Source organism: Hemicordylus capensis, chromosome 14, assembly GCF_027244095.1.
Source record: "Hemicordylus capensis ecotype Gifberg chromosome 14, rHemCap1.1.pri, whole genome shotgun sequence".
Lineage (NCBI taxonomy): Eukaryota > Metazoa > Chordata > Lepidosauria > Squamata > Cordylidae > Hemicordylus > Hemicordylus capensis.
The window spans coordinates 15,451,455-15,466,647 of NC_069670.1; the positions used below are offsets into that span (position 1 = coordinate 15,451,455).

General features: G+C 43.9%; 1 protein-coding gene across 1 annotated transcript; it reads right to left on the reverse strand.

Annotated features, from left to right (window-relative positions):
* Positions 1–12,357: 12,357 nt before the first annotated feature.
* Positions 12,358–12,804, reverse strand: LOC128337286 (keratin-associated protein 5-7-like). Its single transcript, XM_053278080.1, has one exon. It carries the CDS (start codon positions 12,802–12,804, stop codon positions 12,358–12,360), a length of 447 nt encoding a protein of 148 aa, XP_053134055.1.
* Positions 12,805–15,193: the final 2,389 nt, after the last annotated feature.

Sequence of the window (15,193 nt, forward strand, 5' to 3'; positions counted from 1 at the left end):
TAACTGTGGTTAGTTGGTATACCTAAACTCACACCAGTCAAAAACGGTGTTTTATTTCAGAAAACCAAACCACAATCTGTACCATCTCCAAGTTGGTTAGTTTGTCCAGGTGATGTCTGAACCTTGAATCATGGTTTAATCTTGGTTTGTTCCAGTAGTTCCACCCTTACAGGGCTCTCACAGAAACAGAGGTGAGCCTAGATCACGGGAGGTAAAGAGAAAGGATGGAACCCACACAAATCATGAGACGGCAAAACAAGCCGAGACTTGGTGATCGTCTGTGGTGCCCCATCCAGATTTGTCAGAGAAACCTTGGTTAAAATAAATGAGAATTCTGCATGATGTCTGAACCTGCCCAGGTTTGTGGTGTATATTTTCCCACAATATAGGTAATCAGGAGGAGGAGAAACCAAAATCACGTGAGCTGATCATGATGGGCTTCCTCCTAAAATGACCCCCCTAAGTTGTCTGGAACATCTTCTTGCCTCTTCTCTCATGCTTGCCCTAGAGACAAAGTCAATGACCTACTTGCCAGGCAGCCTAACCTGCTTTTTACAATATCTTGATTTGTTCCATTAGATTACACAACAGCAACTTGTAAATCCTTCAGAAGAAGCTCTAGATGGCAGAAGACCGTGCATCTTCAAAAGGTTTATGAGTGCTTTGGATGCCACTTAGATATCTGCCTCCCCAAGTTTTCCAACCAAGAGTGCTGAATTCTGTCACCATGCAAACTATTTAGAGAACAGACAAGAGGAATTTTGTTCCTTAAAGATGCTTCCAAAAATTCTTCCTATTTGTATTTCTTCCTGATTTTGGAACTTTTGAACAACCTATTCCAGTGGATCTGAAATGGTTGGTCTGAAACAAAACCATTCCTAAAATGGTTTAGGAAGCCACCATTGTCCTTTTAAAAAACAAATCTGAATTTTGTAGACCTTACATGCATTTCCCTCTTCTTGTGCACTAGTGTCTCTTCTTTCCTCTTCTGTGTGTTTAGAACTGGAGTGTTACTCATTAACATTGACCCCCCCCCAAAAAAAAGCCATGTTGGTTTTTCTACACAGTCTGTGATTGATGTCATAACTGAAGCAAGAACCCAGCAAGAAGCTTCCCCTCAACTAGAGTACATGTGGGTGAAGCAATTTTCACTGATCTTCCCTACCTCTGTGCCTTCCAAAAATATGTCCCTGAGGAATGTGCAGTACCCTCTGAGCAATTTTAATTGTCCTAGAGAAATTTGTTTTGCTTCCCTTCTTGATTCTCAGATGTTGCTTCAAATTCACTCCAAATGTCCCTTTCCCCCGAAATTTCGGCATGAAACAAAAAACTTCATTCTACAGGACTATTTGTAACAGAAGCCAGCAGAGGGCAGCATTGTATCTCTGCATACCATAGAGACTTTGATTGTTTTGGGCTGTTGCAAGATTAGAAGGTGCAGCCTGCTTTCCATGCTATTCCAGTCATACATTTCTGGGGGATCCCCCTGATCCCTCAGAAATGTATAACTGGAATAGCATGTGGAACAGTTTTCACTGCACAAGCGACTGCAGTTTGTGGGTGAGGCAAGTTAGCAGATCCATTCTGCCTCAGCTACCTATTATCAGCAACCATCAATGAAATGATATTCTGTTTAAAACACTGGCTACTGTATTAATAGCTGTGTTAACACCTATTTAAAACATGGAATACTGCTCCATTTTTAATGAGAGTGCCCGGAAGATCAGATAACTGATGTTCCTCTCCTCTTTTCAGATAATGATAATGATATTACTGTTGGTGTTGCAAAATTTTGTACTATGGCTTTATTATTAGATGCTGGTTAGATTACCTAATTAGTTTTTGGGATTCACGTTAATAGATCCATTGAGCTTTTGAATACAGGAAATGGTTGTATTCTTTAACGGTATTCTATGATTTCTCTTCTTTCTGTAACTGTATTTTGTGACTTCTGTTTTGTGCTGGTCTACGACTAATAATAAACTGAACTATTCTGAACAATAAATACTTTGCCCTTCCATTTCAGAAACATTTTTGAACAGTTAAACCGTTAATATGAATGAATGAATGAATGAATGAATAAATAAATAAATAAATAAATAAATATCATTTTAAAATAATACCTCTGAACCTCCAGGTTCGGGAATAGTCTTCCTCTGAATACAAGTTTCTGGGGAGCCAATTAAATGAGGAATAAAATTAATTAATTTTGATCCATTTAAAAGTTAATTAGAATCATTTTTAAATGATTAGTAGAAATAGCAGAATAACCTAAAACAAATATGAGTAGTTTAATGTATGTGTGTGTGCCCCCTCCCAATAAATTTTATTGTCCTATAGAAATATATTTGGCTCTTGGTAATTCTATTTGGGAGAAACATAGGAAGCTGCCTTTTTCAGAGTAAGAGCCTTGGTCTATTTAACTCAGTACTGTCTACTCTGACTGGCAGCAACTCTCCGAGGTTTCAGACAGGAGTCTTTCCCAGTCCTTTCTGGAGATGCTGCCAGGGATTGCACTTGCAAACTTCTGCCACTGGGCTACGAACCCATCCTGTTTCAGATTTCACTTTTCGAAAAGTGGGTGCTCCCCCTAACCCAAAACACACATATAAATGGATATTTTGATCACATTGATTGTACTTAATATAAAGCCTTAAAAGTTTATTTATATTATTTATTTAAAATATTTATACCCCGCCCCTCCAGTGCACTACTGCTCATGGAAGCTCACAATGATAAGATAGACACAGGTACAATAAAAGTAATAAAATTAACTAAAACAATTTTTAAGTCAGATTAAAAACAACAATTAACAAGAGCTTTAAAAATGCTTGGTCTATAAAGGGTCTTCACAGATGCTTGTTAATTCCTTGATCATAAACAGTCCTCAGACATATGCTGGCTGAATCTTTTAGTCCTATAGTTCTTGGCTGAATTCCTGGTAATTCAAGTCCTGGTAATTCCTGATACAATCATTTCACTGCCAGATGTGCTTTAACCTTCAGTTTTCCTCGGTGACTTTTCCCCAGCAATGTTCTCATGAGGACAACATGCCTCCAGCAACCTTGGAAAAGTCACTGCCAGACTGTGTAGATGATACTGAGCTAGATGGACCGATGGTCTGACTCAGTTTATGGCAGCTTCTTATGTTCCTGAGTTCCTAACCCCATCTTGGAGATGCCAGGGAGGGAACTTGGAACCTTCTGCCTGCAAGCATTCAGATGCTCTTCCCAGAGCGGCCCCATCCCCTAAGGGGAATCTCTTACAGTGCTCACATGTAGTCTCACATTCAAATGCGGACTAGGGAAGACCCTGCTTAGCAAAGGGGACAATTCATGCTTGTGGCCACAAGACCAGCTCCCTTCTCTATGCACCAGAATCTCAGTTCTTTCTCACTGTGACTTTATTCCTTCAAATGGCTGACCAGGGGTGCCTGAACCTTTCCTTTCCTAATACAGCTTTTGTGTCCCCCCCCAATATGCATCTAAATTATTCTGGTTGTCATTCCAACATATAAGAGTTTACACGGACATTGAATGAGATCTAGAACCCCCTTGCCACTGCAAGTGAAGACGTCATCAATCTGATAGAGGCTGTCATTCCTTGGGTTCTGAAACTTGTCTAATTTCATACAATTTGAGTAGACATTACACCTGCCATCTATAGGATCCATCTATAGTACTCATCTCCAGAGGTTTATCCTCTCTCACTTTGCTGAGCTCCAATAGGTCTTTCAAATTGTGGGTACGTTTTTAAGTAAACAATGGGGCATCCTTAAATGCTGGGACATTTCCCCATAGATACCAATGTTTCCCTATGCTCTTCTTCATGAAATGGGAACGTGTGTCAAAAATCAGAGATATCACCATTCTGTTCCTACTTCCATTCTTCAGTGTAGATGCTAAAACAATTTGTTATGGGGTGGCTAACAAAATCATCATCATCATCATCATCATCATCATCATCACCACCACCACCACCACCACCATGTCCTTCTATCTTAGTTCATGGCCGTATAGAATGCCTGTTTTAATATCTTTTTCAGATATCCTCTCTCCCTCAATTGTCTCATCAGAATGTGTGACTGGTTGACAAAGGCAGAGATGATGTTACAATTTCGGTGAAATCTAATCATCAGTGAGTATGGGAGATTTCTCTTTAAATGGATCAGATGGTGACTATCATATTTTTAAAAGGATGGTAATTTTCATAATATCATAACATGTTTCAGGGGCATGGATTCATTCCTTTTCTGCCCATTCAGGACATGAATGGGAATTCGAATCTAACCTATTTGGTAAAGCATTGCATCAGATCCATCTCTAGGGGGCAGTCAAGGGTTACCATTTTAATTAATCCCCGGAGGAATTCCCTAATTGGTTAGTGCAGCTCAACTGGAATATGATCTCTTGCACAACAGAAACATAGGAAATGAAAATGTCTTCATGTGAGTTTTTATAATTCCTGCATTCTGCCGATGGCATTCAGATTCTCTCTCCAAATTCTTTAACCTGTTCTAAGGATGTGTCAGAATGTCTCCCAAGAGGCAGCTTTTAACACCGCTGTCAAGACCAACCAGGCTGGAAGCCTGATTGTGAAGAACTCCAAAAAGATCGCTCCAAATTGAGGGAGTTGGTGACAAAATGGCAAATGTGGTGCAATGTAAGCAAGTGTAAAGTGGTGCACATTGTGGGGGGAAACCCCAACTTCACATATACACGGATGGGATCTAAGCTGCCAGTGACTGACCAGGAGAGAGATCTTGGAGTCGTGGTGGGCAGCTCATTGAAAGTGTCATCTCAGTGTGCGGCAGCTGTGAAAAAAGCTAATTCCATGCTAGGAATCATTAGGAGGGGGATTGAAAATAAAAATGCTAATATTATAATGCCCTTATACAAATCTATGGTGTAGCCACATCTGGAGTACTGCGTACAGCTTTGGTCACTGTATCTTAAGAAGGATATTGTAGAACTGAGAAAGGTGCAGAAGAGGGCAACCAAGATGATCAGGGCCTGGAGCACCTTCCTTAGGAGACTAGGCTAAAGCATCAGGGGCTCTTTACCTTGGAAAAGAGGCGACTGAGGGGAGACATGTTCTAAGTGTATAAAGTTATGCATTGAGTGGAGAGGGTAGACGGAGAGAAATTTTTCTCCCTCATTCACAACACTAGAACCCGGGGTCACCCCATGAAACTGAAGGTTGAAGGATTTCGGACCAACAAGCAGAAGTACTTTTTCACACAGTGCATAATTAATTTATGGAATTCCTTGCCATGGGATGTGGTGATGGCCACCAGCTTGGATGCCTTTAAAAGGAGCTTAGACAGATTCATGGAGGACAGGTCTATTGATGGCTACTAGTCTGATAGCTGTGGGCCATTTCCAGCCTCAGAGACATGATGTCTCTCAATACCAGTTGCAGGGAAGCAAGAGCAGAAGAGAGGGCATGCACATGCCTCTTGCCTGTGGGCTCCCCAGAAGCATCTGGTGGGCTACTGTGAGAAACAGGATGCTGGACTAGATGAGCCTCAGGCCTGATCCAGCAGGGCTGTTCTTATGTTCTTATCGTGTGTGCCACTTATTGGGTCGAGGCCCTTGAGAAACCAGGACAGAGGCCTAGGTCTGGATGGGCTAGCCCTGACCCCAGGGACCATGGTCCAACAGTCCCTGGGATATGGAAAGGAATTTAGGAACCCTGAACATGTCCTTGAAGCTTTTCTTCCAGGAATTTCTTGCTGCAATGTGCAGGGTTTCTTTTCACCCATGATGTGCAGTGATGAGATAAATAAAGCTGAGAGAGACATGACTCTGATGCACTGAAAGTTTTATTAGCAGAAGAGAAAAGATGGATACAATTGTAAACAGAGCAGAAGGAAGCAAAAATTAAAAGCTACATGGAGGCAATTGTTGGTCATCACCTCCTCACAAGAAAGGGCGAAGACATGCCATGGAAAATCAGTTGACTATAGAGGTAGACTCAGGTAGAAAAGACAAGAAGCAATGATTGCTTAATGGCTTGTAGGAGAAGGACATATCTGGGCAAGGTGGCTATGGGGAGTAAAGACCCAACAATCCCACCAATTTCAGCAGGGGTGGTGGGTGCCAGCCCCATAGAGAGCCATGTCCAAGGGGTCAGCCATGATGCATTTCGTTCCTGGGTGCACCTTGGTCCAGAGAGACTCCATCACTGCTTAGCAGGGTCCACAGCACGGATCACAGCACGATTCGGAGCAACCAACAGAGCCACAGTGGGCAGTGCTGGTCAGGTAGCCCGCGGGGAGGATCACGTCATAGCTGGGGTAGCTCATATCAACTCTCATGCCTGGGCCGGAGCCGCCGCTACCGCCTCTTCCGCCACCGGATCCACCAGAACAGGGTGCGCAGCATTCAGACGCACACACGCATTGGCAGGAGGTGCGGGTGCCGCCGTTGCAGATGAGACGCGGCCCTGGGATAGTCAGGGAGCAGCCGCCTGGCTGGACGTGGACATCGGAAGTGCTGCCAGTACCAACCAGCACCCCTCCGCCACCAGCACCAGCACCGCCCCCGTATCCGCCACCACAGCAGGCCATCTTGGAGAAGTGAAGGAGGATCTGCAAAACCAAAGCAAACCGCAGAATGACTCTAATTGGCAGGTGCCAGAAGCAGAGAATGGATAACAGAAAACAGCATTATCCTAGGTCAGACCATTGGTCCATCAAACTCAGGACCGTCTACACTGACTGGCATCAGCTCTCCAAGGTTTCAGAAAGGAGTCCTCCCTAATGGAGGTGCTGCCAGGGATTGGACCTGGACCCTTCTGCATGTGAGCAGATGCTCTACCACTGAGGTATGGCCCCATCCCCTCAGGTAAACATCTTTCAACAGAGAGTGCTCACCTGTAGTCACCCATCCAAATGCAAACCAAGGCAGACCCTGCTTAGCAAAGGGTTAAAAGATCTACGCTAAGACATTCAGGCTCCCTATCGCAAGGCCTGCTCTACACCCCAGATGCACTTACTTGAGTTCACTGATGCTCGAGAAGGTCTTGGAACTGGAAGTTCACCGACGTTGATGGAGGAGTCTTGAACCGTGAGCCCTTATATATGGTTCCAACAGGTCACCTGAGTATGACAGCTAGATATTCCAGGGGTCACCTGCTGCCATGGGTTGTACGCCAAGCAACATAAATGTGTGTCATTGATTATCTCATGGCTTGTGATCTATTCTCAGCCCCATATAATATGTTGCTTATATGATACCTTGCAGAGTCTTTTCTTTTTTTAAATGGATGAAGCACATCCCTCTAGTGTGTCACTGCAGTGAGCCTTTCATGGAGGAAAGCAATGAGAACCACTCTGAATTCTGGATTAATTTCATGCTTCCTGGGCACCACTGGCCATTCACCACAGCAGTGCGTCTTGCTCTTGGTGTGCTCCAATCTTAGCTGTTACGGGAAATGCACAGTTCAAGACATGGAACATGGTTGAGCAAGATGGGCACGGTCCAGGATGGGGCTGAGCACCCACCACTCCTGCTAAAATCAGTGGAATTGTTAAGTCTTCACCCTGCAAGGAACTCACTGAAGTAGAATTCAAAGGATTGTATACACATTCACAACATGGAGGATACATCCATGGATCGTGATGCCACTGATTTCACCAAAGCAGAATTCTAAGCAAATTTGGAGGTTGCTCATGAAGTGAATTTTCAAGAGAAATGCTGATGGATGTCAATTTCTTGTAGATAACTCAAGAGGAGGGGTTCCACACATCTTTAGATTATCATCCGATGTTTCTTTAAAAAAAGTATCCAGCAAATGTGGTGGGTTCTTTCCCAGGCAGATCATCTGTGGAATTTTGTGGGAAAGGAAAACAGCTTAAGTGAGTTTGGTAAAATCTTGTGTGGTGAGGTTAAACACAATACGAACATCTACACCAGCCTTAAAGGTTGCTTCAGATTCTCCAATAATTTTGATTCCTTCATGACTGAGCAATATTGCTATGAAATGCCAATGATACCTAATCCTGCCCACATTTTTTCAATCTGTTAGGGTTCACCCTTTGCTTGTAAAGGGGCATCCTTACCAGATTCCTTTTTGCAAGCACGCAGAACCAGGTCCACCCAAGTTGACCCGGTTTGAACTGGTTCTGGGACATGAACAGAACTGTTGATCAGGTCTAATGAACTCTGGCACGGATTGGGGATTCCCCCCCCCCATTTTTTCCAACACTAAAAAGCCCCTCAGATGTATATTCTGTAATTGGGCTCAGTAAAGAAACTGGTGCCCGCCATCTTGAAGTCAATACTAAACATGCAGTTGGATAAATACCAAATGAAATAAGTTGTAACCATAATTCCACCCCACACCTATCATGGCATACTCTGGTATAATAATAACAACAATAAATGATTGAATGATAGCTGCCTACCTGACAAGGTTGTGGTGAGGATTCCTGGGAAGGTGTACATGACACTCTTTGAGCAATTAAAAACAAGATGAACACTTATAATTATTACTAATATAATCATTACATCATTCTGAACTGCATCCAACCCTAAATATGCATTAGAGTTTACTAGAGTCTCTGCATTCCATTTTAAAAGAGGCCTAAACATTGTGCTAGAAATACCTTGCCACTCTCTAGGATGGTACTAGTAGTTCCTTAGAGGAAGAGTAGAAGGCAAATGTTTCAGTAAGGGTCACTGAGATCCAAAGCACGGTGCTAGTAGCTCCTTGGAGGAAGAGTAACATACACATATTTCAATAAGGGTTGACTGAAATCCAAAGTACAGTGCTAGCAGCTCCTTGGAGTAAGGGTATGATACAAATGAAAATAAAGAACTTCAAAATAGATGACGAAGATTAAACAGCATCAACAGTCACTCTTCCTCCAAGGAGCTAATAGCACTGTACTTTGGATTTCAAAAGAGGGTGCTAGTAGCTACTTGGAGGAAGAATGGCATAAAAATGCTTCAATAAGGGTATCTGGAATCCAAAGAACAGTTCTAGTAGCTCCTTGGAGAAAGAGTGAGATGCAAATGTTTAGATAGGAGTGACTCGAATCCACAGAATGGTGTTAGTAGCTCCTTGGAGTAAGGGTGTGATACAAATGAAAATAAATACTTACAAAATACATGACAATATTTACAAAAATGGAAGGTGTAACCAGAAGATTGGGAGATGAGTCCAAAGAAGATCAGGGCATGACTCCTTCTGATGTTTGTGGATTCTAGGAAATCTTCTCAGGGTGGAGGTTTAGTGACTTCTTATGGTCAGCCTTTTTTGTTCTAGACCTCACAGTGTTAGCAGATATAGCTCTTTGGGTTCCTTGCTTTCTCTTGTGTCTTGCAGGTCCAGCAAAGATGGCATGTTGTGCTCCATCCTGTGCTTCCAGGGGTGCCAGGTTTTATATGGGCAGAAGCCAAGGGGAGGTGCTGATTGATTCCGGCCCCGAGAGCCGGGTGAGGGTCCACCCGGGACACTGTGCCCTGACACCCCCTTCAGCCCGTGTTCAGACCACCAACGAACCCTTCAGGGCATCATGCTACACTGTACGTAATTCCAAAGGGGAGAGATATGTATGCTGGGGAGGGCAAAAGTTAATCCACTGAAGAAATGGTTGTATTACTTCTTATCTGTACTCCCTACTAGTCCCTACTATTACTACTACAACTATTATTATTATTATTATTATTATTATTATTATTATTATTATTATTATTATACAGTGTGGTGTATTTACCCGAATTGAAGATGACTCTGAATTTAAGACAACCCCACTAAAAAGTAGAGGTTAAATACAGGCTAGACCTGCATTACTCCAAAGGTACAGGACTCTGAATTTAAGACGACCTCCTGATTTCTAAAAGCAAAAAACTTGTGGGAAAACTAGTCTTGAGTTCAGATAAATACAGTATTTGTTAGCTGCCCCATAACGAATTGTTCTCTGGGCAACTTCACCACAGCACAACAGTCAAAACATCCAATTAGACTACCTAACACAAATTGAGCAAATTAGAATAGAAAATACAAAATGCAATACAAAACCTTTTTAAAAATCAACTTTAAAAAGCATATGTGAACAGGAAGGTCTTCACCTGGGATCTTAGGGGGAACTAAGTTAAGATGCCAGGTGAACCTCACTGGGGAGGTGGTTCCATTGATGGGTTGCCAACACCAAAAAGGCCCTGTCCCTAGTAGCCACCTGCCTCACCTCAATTGTTAAGGACACTCAGAGCAAGGCCTCTGAAGAAGATCTTGGGTTCAGCTAGAAGCAAGGCTAGCCTGTAATCTAAACTCATTTCACAATGTTCATTTTCAGGGTACAAATTTGGGGAAGGATTGGTGATGTGTTTGGAGGAAAAGGCATAATTTCCAGGGTACATAGTTCCCACCACTTTCAGGTGGTGGCTACCATTTTCCCCATAATGCCTCTCAGAACTTAGGTACACCATAGAGCACACGCAGATAATGAAAGGATGTATATCTCCCTTGCAAGTGTCTTTCCTCCCCCACCCCTGGCAAAAAAAGTGAGGAATTTCTCCTCAAAGTTTCCATGTGTCTGCCCTCTGGATGCCACATCCAGTCTCAACAGGAATATAGGAACATAAGAAGCTGCTGTATACTGAGTCAGACCCTTGGTAGGGATGTGTGAATCGATTCGAGTACAAACCTATTTCTACCCAAATGTGGCTGATCCGGGTGATTTGCAGACAAACAATAACAAATCACCCCTGTGCTCAATTGCTCAAATTCGGGTACAAAACAAATCACCCCAGATACGGACCCAAAAAATTTAGAGATTTGGATCTCCATTTCTGTGGCCAAAATGGGTTGGGTGATAGCACCCAATGGGTGCAAGCTACCACCCAACCTTCAAAGAAATTTGGAAGAGGGGTGATTTTTAAAGAATTTTTGAAGTTGGCACATCTTTAAGCCTTTTCCCATAAGGAAAAATGGGGATTTCAGCAGCCTTATAGCTCCATGTGATGGGCGCCAGGGTGGCCCAGAGTGGGTTGTCTGGGTGGTAGTGCCCAATGGGTACAAGGAAGTTACCACTCCTATTTCAAAGAAATTGGGCAAGGGTGTGTGGTTTTTTTGGGGGAAAAATTGAACTTGGCATGTCTTTGTGGCAGATTCAGGGCAGAAAAAGGGTTTCGGAGGCAGAAGAGTGGATCAGGTGGTAGTGCCCCAATGTGTGCTTCCTACCACCCAGATTTCAAATAAATTGGTGAAAGGGGGTGAATTTTAATATTTTCTTGAAGTTTGCACGTCTTTAAACTTCCCTACCATAGGGAATAAAGGGGAATTTCAGCAGCCACATAACTCCACTGGGGGGGGGGGCAGGGGGCCCCAGAGCGGGTTGAGCTGTAGTGCACACAGGGTACCAACCATCCCCAGGATGACAATCCCATGGCACACTGGGTTTTGTTATTTTCAATGTCTGAGGTGTTTCATCCCATTGGGCACTATGCTCTTCCACCCATTGGGCATTAACACCCACCACACTCATTTACCTCAAACCCCCCTTTTTGCCCCAAATCTATTCGGATTAAGAATTGGAAAATTCGGGTTACAAATCGAATCTGGGATGATTCGGAGGACAGATTCGGACCTAAAACAACTCGGAAGTGATATGATTTGGGTATAAATAGAATTGCAAAAATCGATTCGTGCCGATCCCTAACCCTTGGTCCATCTAGCTCACTATTGTCTACACTGACTGGCAACAGCTCTCCGAGGTTGCAGGCAGTAATCTTTCCCAGGCCTATCTGAAGATGCTGCCAGGGAGTGGATCTGGGAACTCCTGCATGGAAAGCAGATGGGTCATGCAAAGGAATGGAATAGTGCCACAGCGCATGTACAGAATGCTTTCCTGTCAGCATCCTGCAATGTGCAAAGGGTTGTGTTGTTGTTTTTTAACCCATGATGTTCAGTGATGGAAGTCAGGCATAAATAAAGCAGAGAGAGACATGACTATGATGCAATGCAGTTTTTAATGGCAGAAGATAACAGAAGGGTACAATTGTGAACAGAGCAGAAGGATTCAGAATCTAAAAGGCACATTTATGAAGTTTCAGCAGATGCTGGTGGTCATCAGAAGGGCCTAAGTCATGGCATTAAAAATAAGTTGACTACAGAGAGGTGGAAGAAATGAATAGAAAAATAATGAACTCGAAAAGACGAATTGCCTAACGGAGAGTATCAGAAGGACATATCTGGGCTAGGTGCTCATAGAGGCTGAAGATCCAACAGTCCCGCCGATTTCAGCAGGAGTGGTGGGTGTCCAGCCCCAGAGAGAGCCATGCCCACATGGTCAGCCCTGTTGCATTTCATTCCTGAGTGTTCCTTGGTCCGGGGAGATTCCATCACAGCTTAGCAGGGCCCACAGCAGGGATCGCAGCATGACTCACAGCAATCGACATGGCCGCAATGGGCAGTGCTGCACAGGAAGGCCCCAGGGAGGATCACGTCGTAGCTGGGGTAGCGCATATCGACTCTCATGCCGGGGCCGTAATTGCCGGCACCACCTCTTCCACCACCGTAGCCACTGTAGCCTCCGGACCCGCAGCATGCGGCCGCACAGCATTCCTCAGCGCACACGCAGTGGCAGGACACTCGAGTGTCGCAGTGGCAGACCAGACGTGGTCCTGGAACCGTCAAAGAGCAGCCGCCTGGCTGGACGTGGACATCCGACGTTCTGCCGGTATCAACCAGCACGCCACCACTACCGGCCCCAGCACCACTGCCGTGTCCGCCATAGCCCCCGTATCCGCCGTATCCGCCAGATCCGCCACAACTTCCTCCGCCACAGCAGGCCATCTTTGCGAAACTAATGGGGATCTGAGAAGCCAAAGAGAATACCAATTCCAATTTCAATGTTGTTTAGTCTGTAGCCAGTATAGCAACAAGAGAGAATATCAGAATCATTGTCACCGGCAGATCCCAGTAGAATATTCACTGAGGATATTTCAGAGGGGGCAGCCATCTTGGCCTGTTGCCACCATAACCACAGAGTGCCTGGTATTACTTACAGAATCTTTAAAATACATGTACTTCTTGTTCTTTAAGATGTCACCGAACTCTTTTAAAATTATGTATTTACTAAATTTGTAGCCTGCCTTTCTTCCAAGGAATTGAGGGCCATGCACATGGGCCCTGATTTTATTTGCACAACATTCCTGCAAGGTGGGCTAGACGGATGTGGAGAAATGGTCTGAGAAAATTCTCCGATGCTTTTCTCTTTGTGAAGAGTCCTCAAATTCTTCTTCAAATTCCAGGTTTTCCTTTGAGAAACCTTTAAATACACTTTTGAACTTTGCTTGTGTGACATTTCAGGTCAACATTTAGTACTCAATAATGAAGCTAAAGTCTGCCACTCAGAATGTGGGGAGGCATATATTTTCACCAGCCCAGCAGATTTCTAACCTTGTTATTCATAACAGGAGTTATCATATTTCCATGGCAAGCATAAATCCAACAGGTGCAGCTTCCCCCACAACGGAAATCCAACAATCACCTGTAGAATTCCTGCCTGTCACAAACATTTAAGCACACAAGAGTGCATCTTGGGAAAAGGGTGAAAGGCTATGAAGCCAGAAGAGTTAATCATGTGGCATACAAAGAACAAGGGAAATGGTATGGATTATAGCAACATAGAAAGATGCCTTCTGCTGAGTCGGACCCTTGTTCCACCTAGCTCAGGATCATCTACTCTGACTGGCAGCAGCTGTCACCCATCCAAATGCAAACCAGGACAGACCCTGCTTAGCAAAGGGGAGAATTCATGCCTGCTTCCTCAAGACTGGCTCTCCTGCCACAGATGCACTTACTTGAGTTCACTGATGGTCGAGAAGTTCTTGGAACTGGAAGTCCACCGATGCTGATGGAGGACTCTTGAGCTGTGAGCCTTTATATCTGGTTCCAAGAGACCACATGGGTAGGGCAGCTACATGTGCCAGAGGTCTTAAATTAGCCACCTCCAGCAATTGACTGTACATCCAGCAACATAAATGAATTTAATAGATTTTCTCATGGCTTACAATCTATTCTCAGCTACACATAATAGGTTGCTTATGACAGTCTGAAGAGTCTTTTCTTTTTATAAATGGATGAAGCATATCCCTCTGGTGTGTCACTGTGGTGAGCTTTCCTGCAGAAAAATGATGAGAACAACTCTGAGTGTTGACCTATTTCCATGTATCCTGTGCTCAGTTCAGTACAGTGCTTTCTCTTACGGTCTATGGCCAGCAACAACCAAATTCAATACACAGAATCATGCAACACAGAGAATTATACACAAAACCACTATTTAGATATATAAGTGATATATAAGAATATAGATGCAATATTCTATAATGACCAGCCTGTGCAGGAGACAAAAGAATGACCAGCCCATACTGGTGTGGGGAGATAGTGGGGGAGGTAAAGTTTGGTGAGACTGAGCTTGGAGCTCAGACAAAAAGTGTTGCATCTGAAGACTCCACGTCCCGCTTGGACCATCATCCCACCCCCATGAGTAGGAATCTGCCCTTTGTCTATATGGTCTGATATGGTCTCTCTCCAAGATGACCCAGAGATCAAGCTGACTGCTGAATTCTGGACCAACTGCAGTTTCTGGACTATGTACAAAGGCAGCCGAACATAGAGTGCATTGCAGTAGTCAAGTCTGGACATGAACAGCAGAACTTCTGTTCTGAGGTCATTTATCTCAAGAAACAGACGCAGCTCGTGTATCAACTGAAACTGACTTCTGGCCACTGCCTCAACCTGGGACACCAGGGAGAGGTTTGTGTCCAGAAGTACCCCCAGACTGCGTACCTCTTCCTTTTGGAACTGAAGCTCAGCCCTCAGCGCCCATCATTTCACACCAATGTGGAGGAATCTGTCTTTTGCCTTCATTAAAAAAGGGCAAAGGACTCCACCTGTCCGCCAACCCTTTAGATCTCCTGGAATGGCTTGACATTGAACTTTGAAACTGGGCACAGATGTAAGGCAGGGTAAGGGGACTCTGTGTATTAAATTTGAAGCAAATGGGTCAAGCCCTTGATTTTAATACATTTCTGAATTTTGGTAATATTTGAAATAGTCACCTCACTGGCTACTTTCATGGCAGAAATTGACAACTTTGGAAACTGAATCTCCCCTCCTTCTGGACCATCATTCCACCCCCATGTGGAGACACCTGCCGTTCCTCTTCATAAAAAAGGGT

Bases quoted from the DNA above. Each gene is read 5' to 3' on its own strand.
- LOC128337286 (XM_053278080.1), bottom strand. From the start codon at position 12,804: ATGGCCTGCTGTGGCGGAGGAAGTTGTGGCGGATCTGGCGGATACGGC.